Consider the following 14,115-nt stretch of genomic DNA (forward strand, 5'->3'; position numbering starts at 1 on the left):
CCGACCATGCCAATGAGATCAAGCTCGGCCGGCTGGAGAAACGCCTCTCTGCCGCTGGCGCTCACGAGCTCTGCAGCTCCTGGGCCTTCGCCTCCCTTCTCTAGCACTACCATGGGAAACGAGATATGAAAGCGCAATGGAAGTGTTCGCGTGCCGTGTAAAAATCCTGTAGGAATTGATAAAGCAGTGATATGGGCACGGTTGTACATGTCAGCCGACTAAGACTGACTATTACATATCATCTTGTTTTTACAGTTTAACCTTTATGTTTGACATTCATGCAGGCATTGGTTTGTTTGACTCCCGCCACGCGATTTCCTTGGGGAAAGAGCAATCCGGATCTTCAGAATCCTATGGGCTTGACACAGAATTATCCCAGATGGAGGAAACCTCCGCCGCCCCGGAAGCTGATACCGAGCGAGGCCAGGAGGCTAGCAGCTCCGGCCAAGGTTCCGGCGTGAACCTGGCCTCGTACACCCGCGGAGTCTGGAAGGGCTCCGACGTGAAACAAGCGGAGATCGACTGGCTGTACCGCTCCCGGAGGATACCGGTGCAGGTGGCCTGCCGGATTCCCGGCAACAAGTTGGAGCCCGCGCCCGAGTCCGGAGAGTATGTGGTCTTCGCCGCCCATTTTGAGCGCGGCTTTGGCCTCCCGGCGTCTAACTTCTTCCGGTTTTTAGATTTCTACGAGCTCTAGCCTCATCATCTCCCTGGCAATGCCATTTTCTACCTCTCTTTATATGTTTCCTTCATGGAAGGTTACATTGGCCTCCTCCCCACTATCGAAGCTTTTGCCCGCTTCCTCAGTCTTCGGATCAACTCGATCCAAGACAGGAATCTCCCAAAGCCCAAGCCTCCGGTTCAATGCGGGGCTTGCATCGTTACCACACGCCAGGGGAGCCCCTTCTACAAGTTTTCCGGTTTGGAGTCATGCCGGGCATGGCAACAAACCTTCTTTTATGTCAAGAATACCGGCGACGCCGATCTCATCAACCTTCCGACATATCTTCCCGGTGCGCCCTCGCGGGCCAATTGGAAGCATATTCCGGGGAACACGCATGTCGAAACCAACCGGATTGTCCGGTTCATGGAGCAACTTAACAAGGACACCGACATCCGTTCCGATGATATTATCCGCGCCTTCGTCTCACGCCGGGTTCTTCCTCTCCAGCGCCGGGTGCATAAGATAGGCCATATGGGCGGTCGTAGGGATCCAACTAGGATCACCAGTTTCGGCCTGAGCAAATCTGCTGTCGTCCTCAAGGCCAAGCAAATCTTCCAAACTGAGATGCCGGCGGACTGGTCCTGGGGCCTCCGGCCTCTTAGCCGCAGGAACCCCCCTTCTGCTGCAGTAAGAACTTGGGAAACCGGGTTGATGTTTTCGGTAAATCTTTGAGGTATAACTAACTTGCTTTTTTATTTCTTCCGGGCCCTTGAGCGCTTTCCCCGCATCTCTCGGGAGGTAGCGGAGCCTTCCCGCAAGCGCCGGCTAGATAAGGAGGATCCGGACCCCTACGTCTCAGGCAGCAAGCACAAGATGGGCCGGACTCACACCTCTCGCCCCGGTAACTCTTCTGCCTCGAACGTGGACAATGGCTCTAGCAGCGATGATGATCTTCTTGTTCTTGAGGTACTTTATCCGCCTTTCCGGACTTATAAATTTCTCTTCGTGAAACCAGATTCAGCTGACCGGAACCCTCAGGTTTTGGAGAGCGTCACCCCCATCTCAGAAAAAGGAAAAATAGAAAACAAGAAAAATGAAAAGAATAAACAGAAAACAAAAACAAAAAGAGAAAACGAAAATGGGCTGGACCTTATACTGACCAGGGTGTGCGGTGCTTGGTAAGCACCGACGTATAGGATTAGGCGTTCTACCCGGCCCTGGCTTGCACATTTATTTATTTTGGAGCCCAATTTAAAGTAGGTGCTTCCCAGGGCTATGAGAGCGGGTTCCCCTATTTCACACTTAAGGTGAAGGGGATCACGCTTTCGCGTCGAACGATACAGGGTGGGCCAGCCTAATTCTCTTTAGAGCACTTGGACTTGTCCGCTAACTGTTTGTTCGATTTTTTTACTCCACCATCACTAGCACCGGCTTTAGTAATATTCAAAATCTGAAAATGTTCAAATATATAGAAAAAAATTAAAAATGTTCAAATCCAAAAAATGTTCAGATTCGATAATTATTCAAAACCATTTTTTTTTCAAAATACAAAATGTTCAAAAGAAATGTAAAAAATGTTCGAAAGTTAAAATGTTCAGAACAAAACGTTCAAAAACTAAATGTTCAATTTTTTTAAAATTTGAATATGTTCAAAATACAAAAATGTTCAAATTTTAAAAATGTTCACATTTTAAAAGTTTCGAACTTGGGAAACATTCTGATTTGAAACCGTGCGAATTTGAAAAAATGTTCAATTTTGAAACTGTTCACATTTTTAAAAAGTTCAGATTTGAAAAATGTTCGAATTCGAAAATATTCAATTTTTTATAAACTGTTCAAATTTAAAAAAATCAGATTTAAAAAGACAAAAAAAAAACAGAAACCGGAGAAACCAGGGAACCCAAATGGAAATCAGAAAACCAGGGAAAACCGAGCTGGAAAGTTCTAGAATATTCAGGAAACCGAAAACCAGAACACAGAGTTTCTTACTGGGCTGGCCCATTTAAATCGCCTACGACAGCTCAAGTGGAAGTTACCGGGCCACAAGCCTCATCCATCCTTCTCATCATTTCCTCTCGTTTTATCGCCTCAAAAGAACCCACATCACCCACTCATCTCCTTTCCTCCGCCATCGTCCCCGCGCCACCATGGCCACGGCGACACCGCAGAAATGCTGCCTTCCCGCCCCCTCGCGGCCTCCTCCCATCTCCGCTCCCCTCCGCCTTCGCTACCTCACCATAGGAGCCTCCTCCTTCCACTTTCGGGGGCGCCGCACGGCAACGGCAAGGAGAGGAAGAACTGCCTTTGTCTTGTCCCCAAGGTAGCAAATTAGCGCCTCCCTATGGCAAAGGATACAACCACTGGGCTTGTGTTCTTTAATTTGGATTGGGTTCTCTTCTGTTGTGTTCGTGTAGGTGTACGTTGGAGACGGCTGGCCCAGCCTTTGATCCTCTGGGGCTCTACAAGGAGGACTCTTCCAGCTCTGATTATCAGTCTCCCTTGTCGACATTCTTCGGCATCCTGTCTCCGGTGTTCGGGAGCTCCAGTGGCTCCAGGAAGGACAAGTCATCCTATGGCCGAGGAGCAGCAGGTTGCAATTCGAAACTAATCCCTTCCCCACCTATCTAGTCGTAGTAGGAGTATTATTTATGGCAAAAGTAATCTATTATTGGTTGGGCAATGCTTTAGATGGATCTGTGTATGTGTTTATGTATGCATTATTAATTATATGCTACTACCATACAAGTATGTTACTTTTCACACATGCTATCTTAGTTTAGTTGATGAAAAAGTGTCACTCCACTGCTTGTGATATTTGGTCAAACTTAGTAAGCTTTGATTTTGACTATATTTTATGCCTATGTTTTTTTAACCGCTGTATTAATAGTATTTAACATCTAATTTTCCGCTCGAGTTCACTTTAGTTTATTCAGTTATATCTATATAATGCACTTTAATCCAATTTGAGCAGCTGCAATGGAGGATAGTACTATTGACATTGGTGACTTCTTCAAGGGCCCTCTACCTGGGAAGTTTCTGAAGCTCCTTGGTTTTTTGGCCTTGTCTCGACTTGGTGTGTATATACCTTTGGGTGGAGTGAACCGGGAAGCTTTTGCTGGTAATCTTGACCAGAACAGTCTGCTGGGCACTTTAGATTCTTTTTCTGGTGGAGGCATTGGCCGGCTTGGAATATGCTCCCTTGGCATTGTTCCATTTATCAATGCACAGATTGTGTTTCAGCTTCTTGCCCAGCTTTATCCAAAATTGCAAGATCTTCAGAAAAAAGAAGGGGAGGCAGGTAGAAAGAAGATCCTTCAGTACACAAGATATGCATCTGTTGGTTTCGCAATTGTCCAGGTTAGATTCTTGGAATATCTGAGCAGTTCTTGGATATTTTTGTCAAGATAACTATTTGACTAGTTTAAATTACAAGAGCAGCTGCTGGATTTTTTTTATGTCAATATACTTGATTCAGAAACGTGCCAAAGAGCGCTGCCTGGATACATGCAAGTTCCTTGTTCAGTTGTTTGGTACATCAGGTTTCCACGGTTCCATGGGGGCACCTATTGTCTTGTGTATGACTTACTCTTGTTTGGACAAATGAACATACAGCTCTGTATTGTTTTGTGATCACATGCTATATTAATTGACAATGCTACTTAACAGAATACCATGTTTAGCAGTTTGGATTTTGTTAAACATGCCACACAATTTGACCATATTTCTTGCACTATCAAGGAATTTGACACTTTTTTTTTTGAAATTATACATTTTATGTGCATCGTTGACATATATTCGGCATGGCAAAGAAAATTTAGAACACTAACAGAAATTGTTTCCTGATGCTGAGATGCACATGTGCTTCATGTTAGTAACTATGCTGTTGAAGATCACAAATAACAAAAAAAACATTTCTGGTATTAGTGAATTAAGATTGAAGCTTCTGTTGTCAATAATTTGGGAGAATGCTATATTGTTGTATCTATGTTGCATTTTAAAATTTTAATACACTAGTATTGCAGAGTTATTGATTATGAAGGTATAATTTCATTTTTGAATGTAAGTTGTAATTGTTTTGTAATCTTCCCGACCGCTTCAAATATAATCTGTACTTTTTGCTAGGCTATTGGACAAGTTCTTTTTCTCCGTCCTTATGTTAATGACTTCAGCACAGAATGGGTACTAACATCTGTGACACTATTGACACTGGGATCGGTCTTTACAACTTTCCTTGGTGAAACAATATCTGAGTTGAAACTCGGGAATGGAACGTCTCTTCTTATATTTACAAGTATAATATCGTATTTGCCTGCATCATTCGGAAGGACAGTTGCGGAGGGATTTCAAGCGGGGAATTATGTTGGACTTCTCACAATCATATTATCATTCTTTTTTTTAGTTCTTGGGATTGTCTATGTCCAGGTGAGCAAGTATACATTGCTTTTCAAGATGCATATAAATTTATTTGCGTATGCTATTTTCATAGTTCAGAATATTTGTGTGGTTTTAGGAAGCTGAGAGAAAAATACCATTGAACTATGCTTCTCGATACAGCAGCCGAGCTGGAGGGCCCCAACGTTCTGCATATCTACCTTTCAAGGTTTGGCTTCCTTCTACACATATGGATTGATTTTGTTTGTCTCTTGCTACAGCAGTTGCAGTTAGGAAATTGTCAATTGTTTCAAAGCTTTAACTCGATTTCTTAGTACTTTCCTGAGACGTATATGATTTTCTGGAGAATATGCAAACAAAGTGTTTGCACATCTTTTCATTAAGAGGAGAAGCAAGACCATAATCACAAGAATTCAGATATGCAGTACATTCACCACATGCGCACAAAACAATACTTTGGAACACAAGGACCCTCTAGTCTATTCTTAAGGCAGCTCTTACAATATATGTGTATGCATTATGGCGATCTGTGGGAGGTGTCTGTTGAGGTACGCTGACTCAGTGAGGTCTTCGTGAGGGTTTGATAGGTGTAACGAAAAACACTATGCTCCATTACTATAGTCTGATGGATATTTTACAAGGTTAACATTTTTGGGTCAAAAAGTCGAAACTTACCTTCAATCAGCGTTAATTGCATGGAGGGACCCTTGAGTTATCTTATGCAATAAGTTATCTTATGCAATAAGTAATGGCATATCAATAAAAGGGAACTCCCAATCATAACACCACCTTGCCAACGGACTCGAAGGCGTGAGATGTAGCAATTGATAGAAGGATACAACGGGCGGAGAGATGAAAAGTGGGGAAGAGGATGATCTCGATCAATTTGTTCATTCAAAGTTTTGCCGAATACAGAAGGCACACCCCTCTGGCTTATAAAGCCACCCACACACGCTTAACTTAACTCATGCACACGCCAACGTTATCTCCCGCGGCCCACACTTGATGGCGCCTTTCCCACTTACTTCTTGACCGGCTAGTCGTTCTCTTCATTTTTTCATATTTGTTCTAATGACTCAGTTCAGCACATTAAGTTTAGATTTGAACTCCTATATAATTTGTTAGTCGCTTTATGTTAATCGTTTTCCCCAAACCTTTGTGATTAGAGATGCAAGTGGGTCAATATTAGGGTACCCTCTACCCTCTTTATTGTAAAAAGTTGAACTAACTTTTGCAAAATGATGATGTCATCAGAAAAGTTAGTTCATTTTGTTGAACTAAAGAGGGTAGAGGGCACCCTAATATTGGCCCACTTGCCTCTATATTTGTGATGTTTGAGATGAAAATTTTGAAATCTCAAAACATTTTCTAACTGTCGCATGCATTAGAAGAAAAAGGAAAAAAAGGAGACCAGAGGGGGAGGGACCCCTCAGTATCAAGGAAGCAACAAACTTGGTTGCAATACTCAGGCCCCCTGGGGAGTTGAACCTGTTCCATGCATGGAACTGGACCACATGCGCATAACAATGGTAGTGAATACATGAACCAACAAAGACTTGGAGCATGTTGGACTGTGCAAAACATCTATTTATTTCTTCATTAGCAAATGAATAAGATCAAACACTAGTACTCACGATTCTGCTAACCTCTATTCTGTCTTTCATACTCACTGTTTTCCTGATTCACTTGTTTTATCACTTACCTATCAAATTATGGAAGGAAGTAGTACTAACTTCAGTTCCATTATGAGCAGGTCAATAGTTCCGGTGTCATGCCTATCATATTTTCTACATCTTCATTGGCTTTACCTGCTACTTTGGCACGGTTCACTGGTTTAGAAATTCTTAAAAAAGCTGCGATAGCCCTAACTCCAGGAGGTAAACTGAGAGGTTTTCTAGTTTATTTTGCAACTGATATTTAGTTTAGGGAGAATTGGAATGCCATAAAGTACCTATTGATTATGATTAATCTCATTCTGTTAAATATCTGCTGCAGGTTCTTTCTATCTTCCAACTAATGTGATGCTTATAGCCTTTTTCAATTACTACTACACTTTTCTTCAATTGGATCCTGATGATCTTAGTGAGCAATTGAAGCGGCAAGGTGCTTCAATACCGCTTGTGCGGCCAGGAAAAAATACAGCTGCCTTTATTAAAACAGTGAGTTGTTACTCTTTCATCACAAAAGATGCATTTTCTTTGTCTAAATTTTGGAATAGTGCATGACTGCATATACTGTGTGCATAAGCTCCAACTCATTTGCTCATTCTTGTAATGTGGTAGCTTTAACATTAGGCTAACCTAATCTGCGCAATGGCTTTGTGGGAAAGAGTTGTCGACAACCGCCTACTCTTATTCTTGTAATCTTATAAGTGTTAGTTGCTCGGGTACCATATTCAACATGTGGCAAGGATAGTGTCCATAACACACTGTAAACCTTTTATAAATCACTACGCTTTTTGAGCGAGCGAGCGAAGCCTTCCTGGAGCTTCCCCCTTCCCTCACCCGAGAATTGCATTTCCGCTTCAGCTTCCCCGGGCTTTCTTGAGCAGATTAGACTAAAGAAAAAGATTAAAGAATAATGTTTTTTATCCGGATTGTTTCCTCCAAGTGCTCTCAACCTCAGTGTTAGACCACTGCCTTCTCTTCCTCCAATCTGCTGATCATGTGAAGCTGAGTGCAGATTCCACTTCAAGAATTTTTGGCTGAAGTTACATGGTTTCCTTGCGGCGGTTGAGGCTCACTGAACTTGTCATATTGATGTTGTTGATCCTGTCTGCCGTATTGCCACCTCCTGACATTTGAAACACTGCAAACACCCTGCAGGGTTCGAGCCACAAGTCCTTTTTTTACCAAAGCCACAGCCCCTTTTTCTTATGAAGCCATAGGTACTTTTGGGTAGATTTATCTATATTCTTGGTGAACGAGGAGCTTGTTTTCTGACTTAATAAGGCTCAGGAGGATATGCTGCTCTCTGATGCAGAGTTCAACCTCCGGACGTCCCTTAAGTGCAAATGTTTGGGGCTTTCATTCATTTGAACGGACAGGGCGAGGTGGCACTCTCAGATCCATTGGTTGCAACAATGTGACGTTTCCACTACATCCTTCAACCAATTTGCTATTCATAGCAGTCGCAAAACATGATACCCGCCCTCAAGGATGGTGATTGCACAGTCATTTAGCACGAGAAGAAGGCTCAGCTACTCTTCGAGTACCACAATGGGTTTGGTGTTATTCTGAGCCATGAGTATGAAGGATTTGTGGTAAGGAAAAAAACATCAGCCAGGAAGAAGACACGATTTGCCAACTTTGCAGAATACTGTAGGCTGGGAATAGAAACACATCCTCCTTTCTAGAAATAAGAGTAGTGTCTAACCCGGATCCAGAGCATGAGGTTTTCCACCAAGATTGGCATGGTAAGCGTGCCAGACTGACCCAAGAGGTATCCTGCAGGCTCTGGGCAAAAGTTCCGGTGGCACCGATCTAAGACTTGATTGTTGTTCAAAGGGACAGGGCAATGGACATCATCGGCATGTCATCAATCCAGTGGCCCATCCAGAAAAGGGTCAGCTGCTCAACTGCGAACCACCGCCTTGGAGGCAGCATGAAACATCTCCTGGATAGCCCTCTCATGCTGCATTGGGAGACTGACCCAGGTTATGGATGGGTCCATGCAATGCAGAAAGCATACCCAGGAGCTTGAGCTCGAGGAAGCTAAGACCTCCATATTCAAAGGGGGCATACACTCTTCCCCATGCTTCAAGACAATGGCCTCTCATGACCACATCCGTGCCATGCCAAATGAAGGTTCTATGACACCTGTCGGTTGCTTTGACCAGCCATGGCGATATCGCAAGTGACAGCATATGGTAACGGAATTGGGGACATGACCATCTTTGTGAGTACCAGTCGACCCCCTTTGGTGAGCACGAGGGCATCTCCAACGGGGCGACGCAAACGGACGCTGAGCGACCGTTTGCGTCCGCCGGGCCGAAAAATGCGTCGGTCCCTGCTCCAGCGGGGCGACGCAAAGTGACTGGGCCGTCCGCGGCGACACAAACCTGGCCCAAATATGCGCCTCGGATGCGTCTCTGCGGACGTTGCGCGGACACGCAAAGTGTCCGCTTCTGGCGGACGTTTCGTCGGGTCCACCTGGCAGCGACCCTGCGTTGATGCGTCTTCTCAGGTGCGCCAGCGATGGTGCCGCTGCGTCGCTTCGGCAGTCTGCGCCACGTTAATGGCGATGCCTCGCCTGCCGAGCGGCCACCGCCCAACGCCGCCAACGCAGTAATGGCGATGCCACGCGTCCCGCGGCTGTTGCCTGCCTTCGGCCTATATAAAGAGGGCGCGTGCTCTTCTTCTTCATCCACTCCACACAAACCCTAGCCGCCACAAGCTCCACCGTAGCGCCGCCTAGCTCTTCCTGCGACGCAGCCAGGCCCGCGAGGAAGTCCATGGCGGGTCCTGGTGGCCGGCGAGGCGGTCGAGGCCGTGGGCCTAGGCGCCCCCGGGGCCGGGGCCGCCGTGGTGGAGCAGCTACGGCCCCACGGTCGCCGTCGCCTGTGCCCTCCTCGTCTTCGCAGGAGGAGCGCTGCTTCGAGTTCCTCCTTCGTATCGATGACGACCCACTCGGCATCAAGCGGCTCCCGGACAAGTTCATCGATGGCGTCGAGCCGGCGCACTTGCAGCTACGGGAAGCCAGCTGCAACTTCTGCCGGTGGCCTGTCGAGGTCTTGTTCGGCTGCTAGCTCACCTTCCTCTACGAGGGGGACGGCAAGATGATCGTCAAGGTGTTCGACGACACAGCCTGCCGCAGGCACTACCACACCGGCGAATCCGGATCGGACACCGATAGTTAAAACTTAGTGTGTTCTTTCTTTGCAGCGAATATGGCTACGGGCCAGTTGAAGCTAGTAGTGAAGGTTTTTGGTTGTTCTTCCTCGAAAGAACCAACAGGGGTACCGTCACCAGCTGGATTTTCGGAGTGCCTGAGATTTTCTTTCTTGGCAGCGAACGTACGGAACCAACACTACTGGCTTTCCCGTTTTACAATGTTTTTATTTGTGTCAACCATGGTTCAAACTATGTATTAGTTTGTGTAAACCATGTTCCCAATTATGTATTAGTTTGTGTAAAACCATGTTCCAATATGTAATGTTTGGAACTATGTTTAAATGGAGAAGAGAAAAAAAAATGCGTCGCCCCGCTGGAGCCACCCCCAGACGCAAACGCGCGCGGACAAAAACGGTCATTTTCGCGTCCGCGGGGCGACGCAAACGGATGCTCGCGGACAATTAAATGCGTCGCCCGTTGGAGATGCCCTGATAGCTTTCCAGTTAGGGAGCATCACTACCACCTTGTTCGTGTAGAGTCTGCAAGTCTTGCTTGCGCATCTTCTGGAATGACCAATGAAAACAAAGGTAGTTGCACCAGAAATGCTTGACAACACAAGGGAACTCCGACAGGGAAAGCGGGGTCTTATCCTTGGGGCAACAGATGGGAGTGAAGGCACACTTGCTCACATTTATGCGCAGCCCCGACAACACACCAAAGACGTTCATGACAGAATTGACCGTGTCCAAATCCTTCCTAGTGGGGAAAACATGAACATCACCACATTGCAGATTCGGTGCTGAATGCTGACATGACCAATTGGCTCAAACAGCCTGAGCTCATCCACCTTCTTCATTGGGGGGGGGAGCACCTCCATAGTGAGAATAAAAAGCATCGGAGAGAGTGGATCCCCGTGCCTGAAGCCTTGGCCATGCCATAACTTTTGCCTCAGGACATTATTGAGCACTGGCGAATCTAGGACAAAATCAGTGGGGTGCCAAGATTAAAATTTCCCCTTTTATGCTTTGTATGTAGCCACTATTAGTCCAAATACTACTAGGTAAGAGAAGTTTTATACTTTTAGAGGAAGTGCCATGGCACCTGGCACCCCCGCTAGATACGCCACTACTATTGAGGAGGATACATGCATAACTGATTAGGAGGATGGCGATCCAGTTCCTTCCTCCAAAATTGGCTGAACCCCAAATGGGAGAGCACATCAAAGAGAAAGGGCCACGGCACAATATCAAAGGCTCAGGCTGTGTCCACCTTACATAGCAACCTCAGCAACTTCTTTGCGTGTAATTTCTTAGCAGCGAGTTGTACATAAGAAATTGTTGTGGATACAATGCCCCTCGAGAATGCGCTTTAGTTCACACAGAACAAGAATTTGAAATCCTGCAACAATCTCAACAAGAGAATCGAGAACAAACTTGGCAACATTGTGAAGGAGGCTAGTATGCCAGAAGTCCGTAACCTCTTGAGCATCACCGTCTTTTCCACGAAAGTGATGATCGGCTGGTTATGGACCTTGAGAAGTTCTGCCTTGATTATGGACCAGGTAACTTTGAAGAATCAGTCTGATAAGCCATCTGAGCCTGGAGCTCGGTCATTCAGTGTATCCATAATCGCCCAGCCCACAGCCACGGCCTCCTCAGAGAAAGGAACCCCGAGGTGGTGTAAATTGTGGCGCTTCAGCCCAATAAAGTTGAGTGGAAGGGCAAGGCATCATTGAAGTGTCGGTTCTTCCTGTAGCTTGCCCTACAACACTGCTGCTGGACGGTGGATAGATTGGAGTGCCACCATTCGCAAGTCACACGATCTGCGCTGTTTCCCCCCTTTGAGCAGGATGGCAGAGCACCCCTTTATCAGGGGCCTGTGGTCGAGACAGCTTTGGAGCCTCATTCTTCGTTGCACTGGGCATGGTGATAGAACACCTAACGTACAGCTGAAATGATGACGAAGACTTCGGCTCAATGGTTGCTTTGGTAGCATGGTCAATTCGGCGTTAGATGAATGAATGGATCATCCAAGTGGTGAGCAATGATCTGATTGCTGTTGTGGACAGTGCCAAGGCAGAGGTTCAGCGCTGGCGCTTCTCCTTTCACCATCGGCTGTGTGAGCAGCTGTGAGGCCTGGATTAGTTTGCGTTTGTGGTTGCTGGGTTTGTTGTGTGAACAGCTTGGACATGCGGTAGCTTGTTCCATGGCCCAAACTCTTGTGTCTATGTTGCTTTCCACATGATGAAAATATATGCAAACGCTTGTTTGCGTATTCTTTAATAAATCACTACAAGGGCCTGTTGTCTGCTCTTTAGATAGGTTCTTGTGAAGCTCACCTGCACTTGTCTTTCCAGTGACTTTTTTATTCTGTTTTCATATCTAGCATAAATTTATGATTTATTTGTTCACTTGCAAAACTAGTGGGAGATACAGCTTAATATTTGAAACTCATTCGTAGCTTGGACTAATCAAGAAACAAATGTTCCATATCCTATCCATACTGGCCAGTCGAATGCTAGTCCTTGCTATGAATCTGGGTATAATCGGCTGATTCAGAACCCAGTATAAGATGATAAATGCTACGTACTTTATAAACGATACTTCTATCCTTCTAGATTATTCGTATTCATAAATTTATTATTGCACCTGTCTCAGATCTAAAGGTCTGGAGGAGCCTAGACGTGCATATTCAAACAATTGGATAGCATTTCTCACTTTAACTAGGAAAACTGTACTACTTATAATTTTGGAGATCAGTACATTTCTCACTTTAAGTAGGAAACCTGTACTACATATAGTTTTGGACATCAATACATTTCTCATTTTAAGTAGGAAAACTGTACTAATAGTTTTGGAGATCAGTAGGCCTTACGCCTGAACTGATACTGATATTGAAATGTCTAGTTCCCCTACTTCACAAAACTAGTTATTATGCATAATGCATGTGAGAAAGCATGTTGTACTCTGCCCATACACTGGTTTTGGAAATTTTGATCTTAGAAGTCCAATTTTGATTAGAAATCTAGTCAACTGAAGCACAACCAGTACTGCAAATGAAATCCATTGTGATGCCACCCACCATATCTCAGATATGTCTTGCACTAAAAAAGATTTTATCTAATTGCAGGTTCTTAGTCGTATCTCTGTCCTAGGATCTGCCTTTCTGGCTGTACTAGCTGCTGGACCATCTGTGGTCGAACAAATCTCTCACTTGACAGCATTTCGGGGATTCGCTGGTACATCAGTGCTTATCCTTGTTGGATGTGCAACCGACACTGCTCGGAAAGTTCAGGCAGAAATAATTTCTCAGAAATATAAGAACATCGAGTTCTATGATGTCAAAAGTTCTGACCAATAATTGATCTCACTGATCATTCTTGAACGTGTACTTCAATGTTATCTCGTATAAATGATTGTTGTATCTTTTGGTAGCATTTCATTTTATTTGTTGTCCTTTTCTTCTTCTGTGTATACCACTTAGATCTCTTCTAGAGGATCAGAGTTCGGAAAGCATGCATCAATATGTAAAAAGATGCTCAAATGTTTAAGCTGTGGAAGCTACATCTCATGGATATTTCTGTTGTGGAGTGATTTGATGTCATCTCTATACCCCGGAAAAGGGATTTGTTAACTTTCTTTCATATTGCTTCTTAAAATTTAAAAATCAAAGTGTTGGTTGAGTGATCAACGTGTCAGTAGAGAGGCTGAGGAGATAGGAAAATGTTCTTTAACTTGACTCAATTATTTCATTTTTGGTGTGTATGCTACTATTGCAACTCCAAATAAGCTGGCATATTGGCATGCCAGTTTACGCATGTGCGCACATTTTGTTCTCACCTTGTTTATGTAGATACATCTCTTTCCATTTGTTTGTTTTTTTAATCTTGGAGTTTCATTGGAACTGCTCATTTTTTATTATTATCTCAATACCCATGTTTGACACAAGCCAACCTTGTTTATCTCATTATATTTTACTCATCATCTTATTTGTGGAGTTGGCCTCACCTTCTGTAAGATTCTTCTTGTCTGTAACATATGTAAGCACAGGTAACACTAAACCAACATAAGCATGGGAGCACTATTTATGAATAGAATTCCCAGTATCTGAGCTATAGTAGTCATACAGAGGCTAACATCACAATTTGATTTTTAGGCAGTAAGTTAACTAGCAGGTTTACTACTTACATCCTTTGATTATATGAATGCAGAGTACGTGTTACTCCAG

The 14,115-nt window shown here is 44.6% G+C and overlaps 1 protein-coding gene across 1 annotated transcript; it reads left to right on the plus strand.

Annotated features, from left to right (window-relative positions):
• The first annotated feature begins 2,778 nt into the window (after window positions 1-2,778).
• LOC124686007 (preprotein translocase subunit SECY, chloroplastic-like) lies at window positions 2,779-13,531 on the plus strand. Its single transcript, XM_047220022.1, has 8 exons — window positions 2,779-2,984; window positions 3,079-3,254; window positions 3,636-4,021; window positions 4,787-5,086; window positions 5,175-5,264; window positions 6,810-6,933; window positions 7,052-7,215; window positions 13,018-13,531. The coding sequence occupies exons 1-8, from the start codon at window positions 2,812-2,814 to the stop codon at window positions 13,246-13,248; spliced, it is 1,644 nt and encodes a 547-aa protein (XP_047075978.1). The 5' UTR covers window positions 2,779-2,811; the 3' UTR covers window positions 13,249-13,531.
• Window positions 13,532-14,115: the final 584 nt, after the last annotated feature.

Source organism: Lolium rigidum, chromosome 1 (genome assembly GCF_022539505.1).
Source record: "Lolium rigidum isolate FL_2022 chromosome 1, APGP_CSIRO_Lrig_0.1, whole genome shotgun sequence".
NCBI lineage: Eukaryota > Viridiplantae > Streptophyta > Magnoliopsida > Poales > Poaceae > Lolium > Lolium rigidum.

Excerpts from the sequence above, each read along its gene's own strand:
- LOC124686007 (XM_047220022.1), top strand. The coding sequence starts at position 2,812 with ATGGCCACGGCGACACCGCAGAAATGCTGCCTTCCCGCCCCCTCGCGG. Across the intron at positions 5,087-5,174 it reads TTGGGATTGTCTATGTCCAG|GAAGCTGAGAGAAAAATACC; the intron begins GTGAGCAAGTAT and ends GTGTGGTTTTAG. Across the intron at positions 5,265-6,809 it reads CTGCATATCTACCTTTCAAG|GTCAATAGTTCCGGTGTCAT; the intron begins GTTTGGCTTCCT and ends CATTATGAGCAG.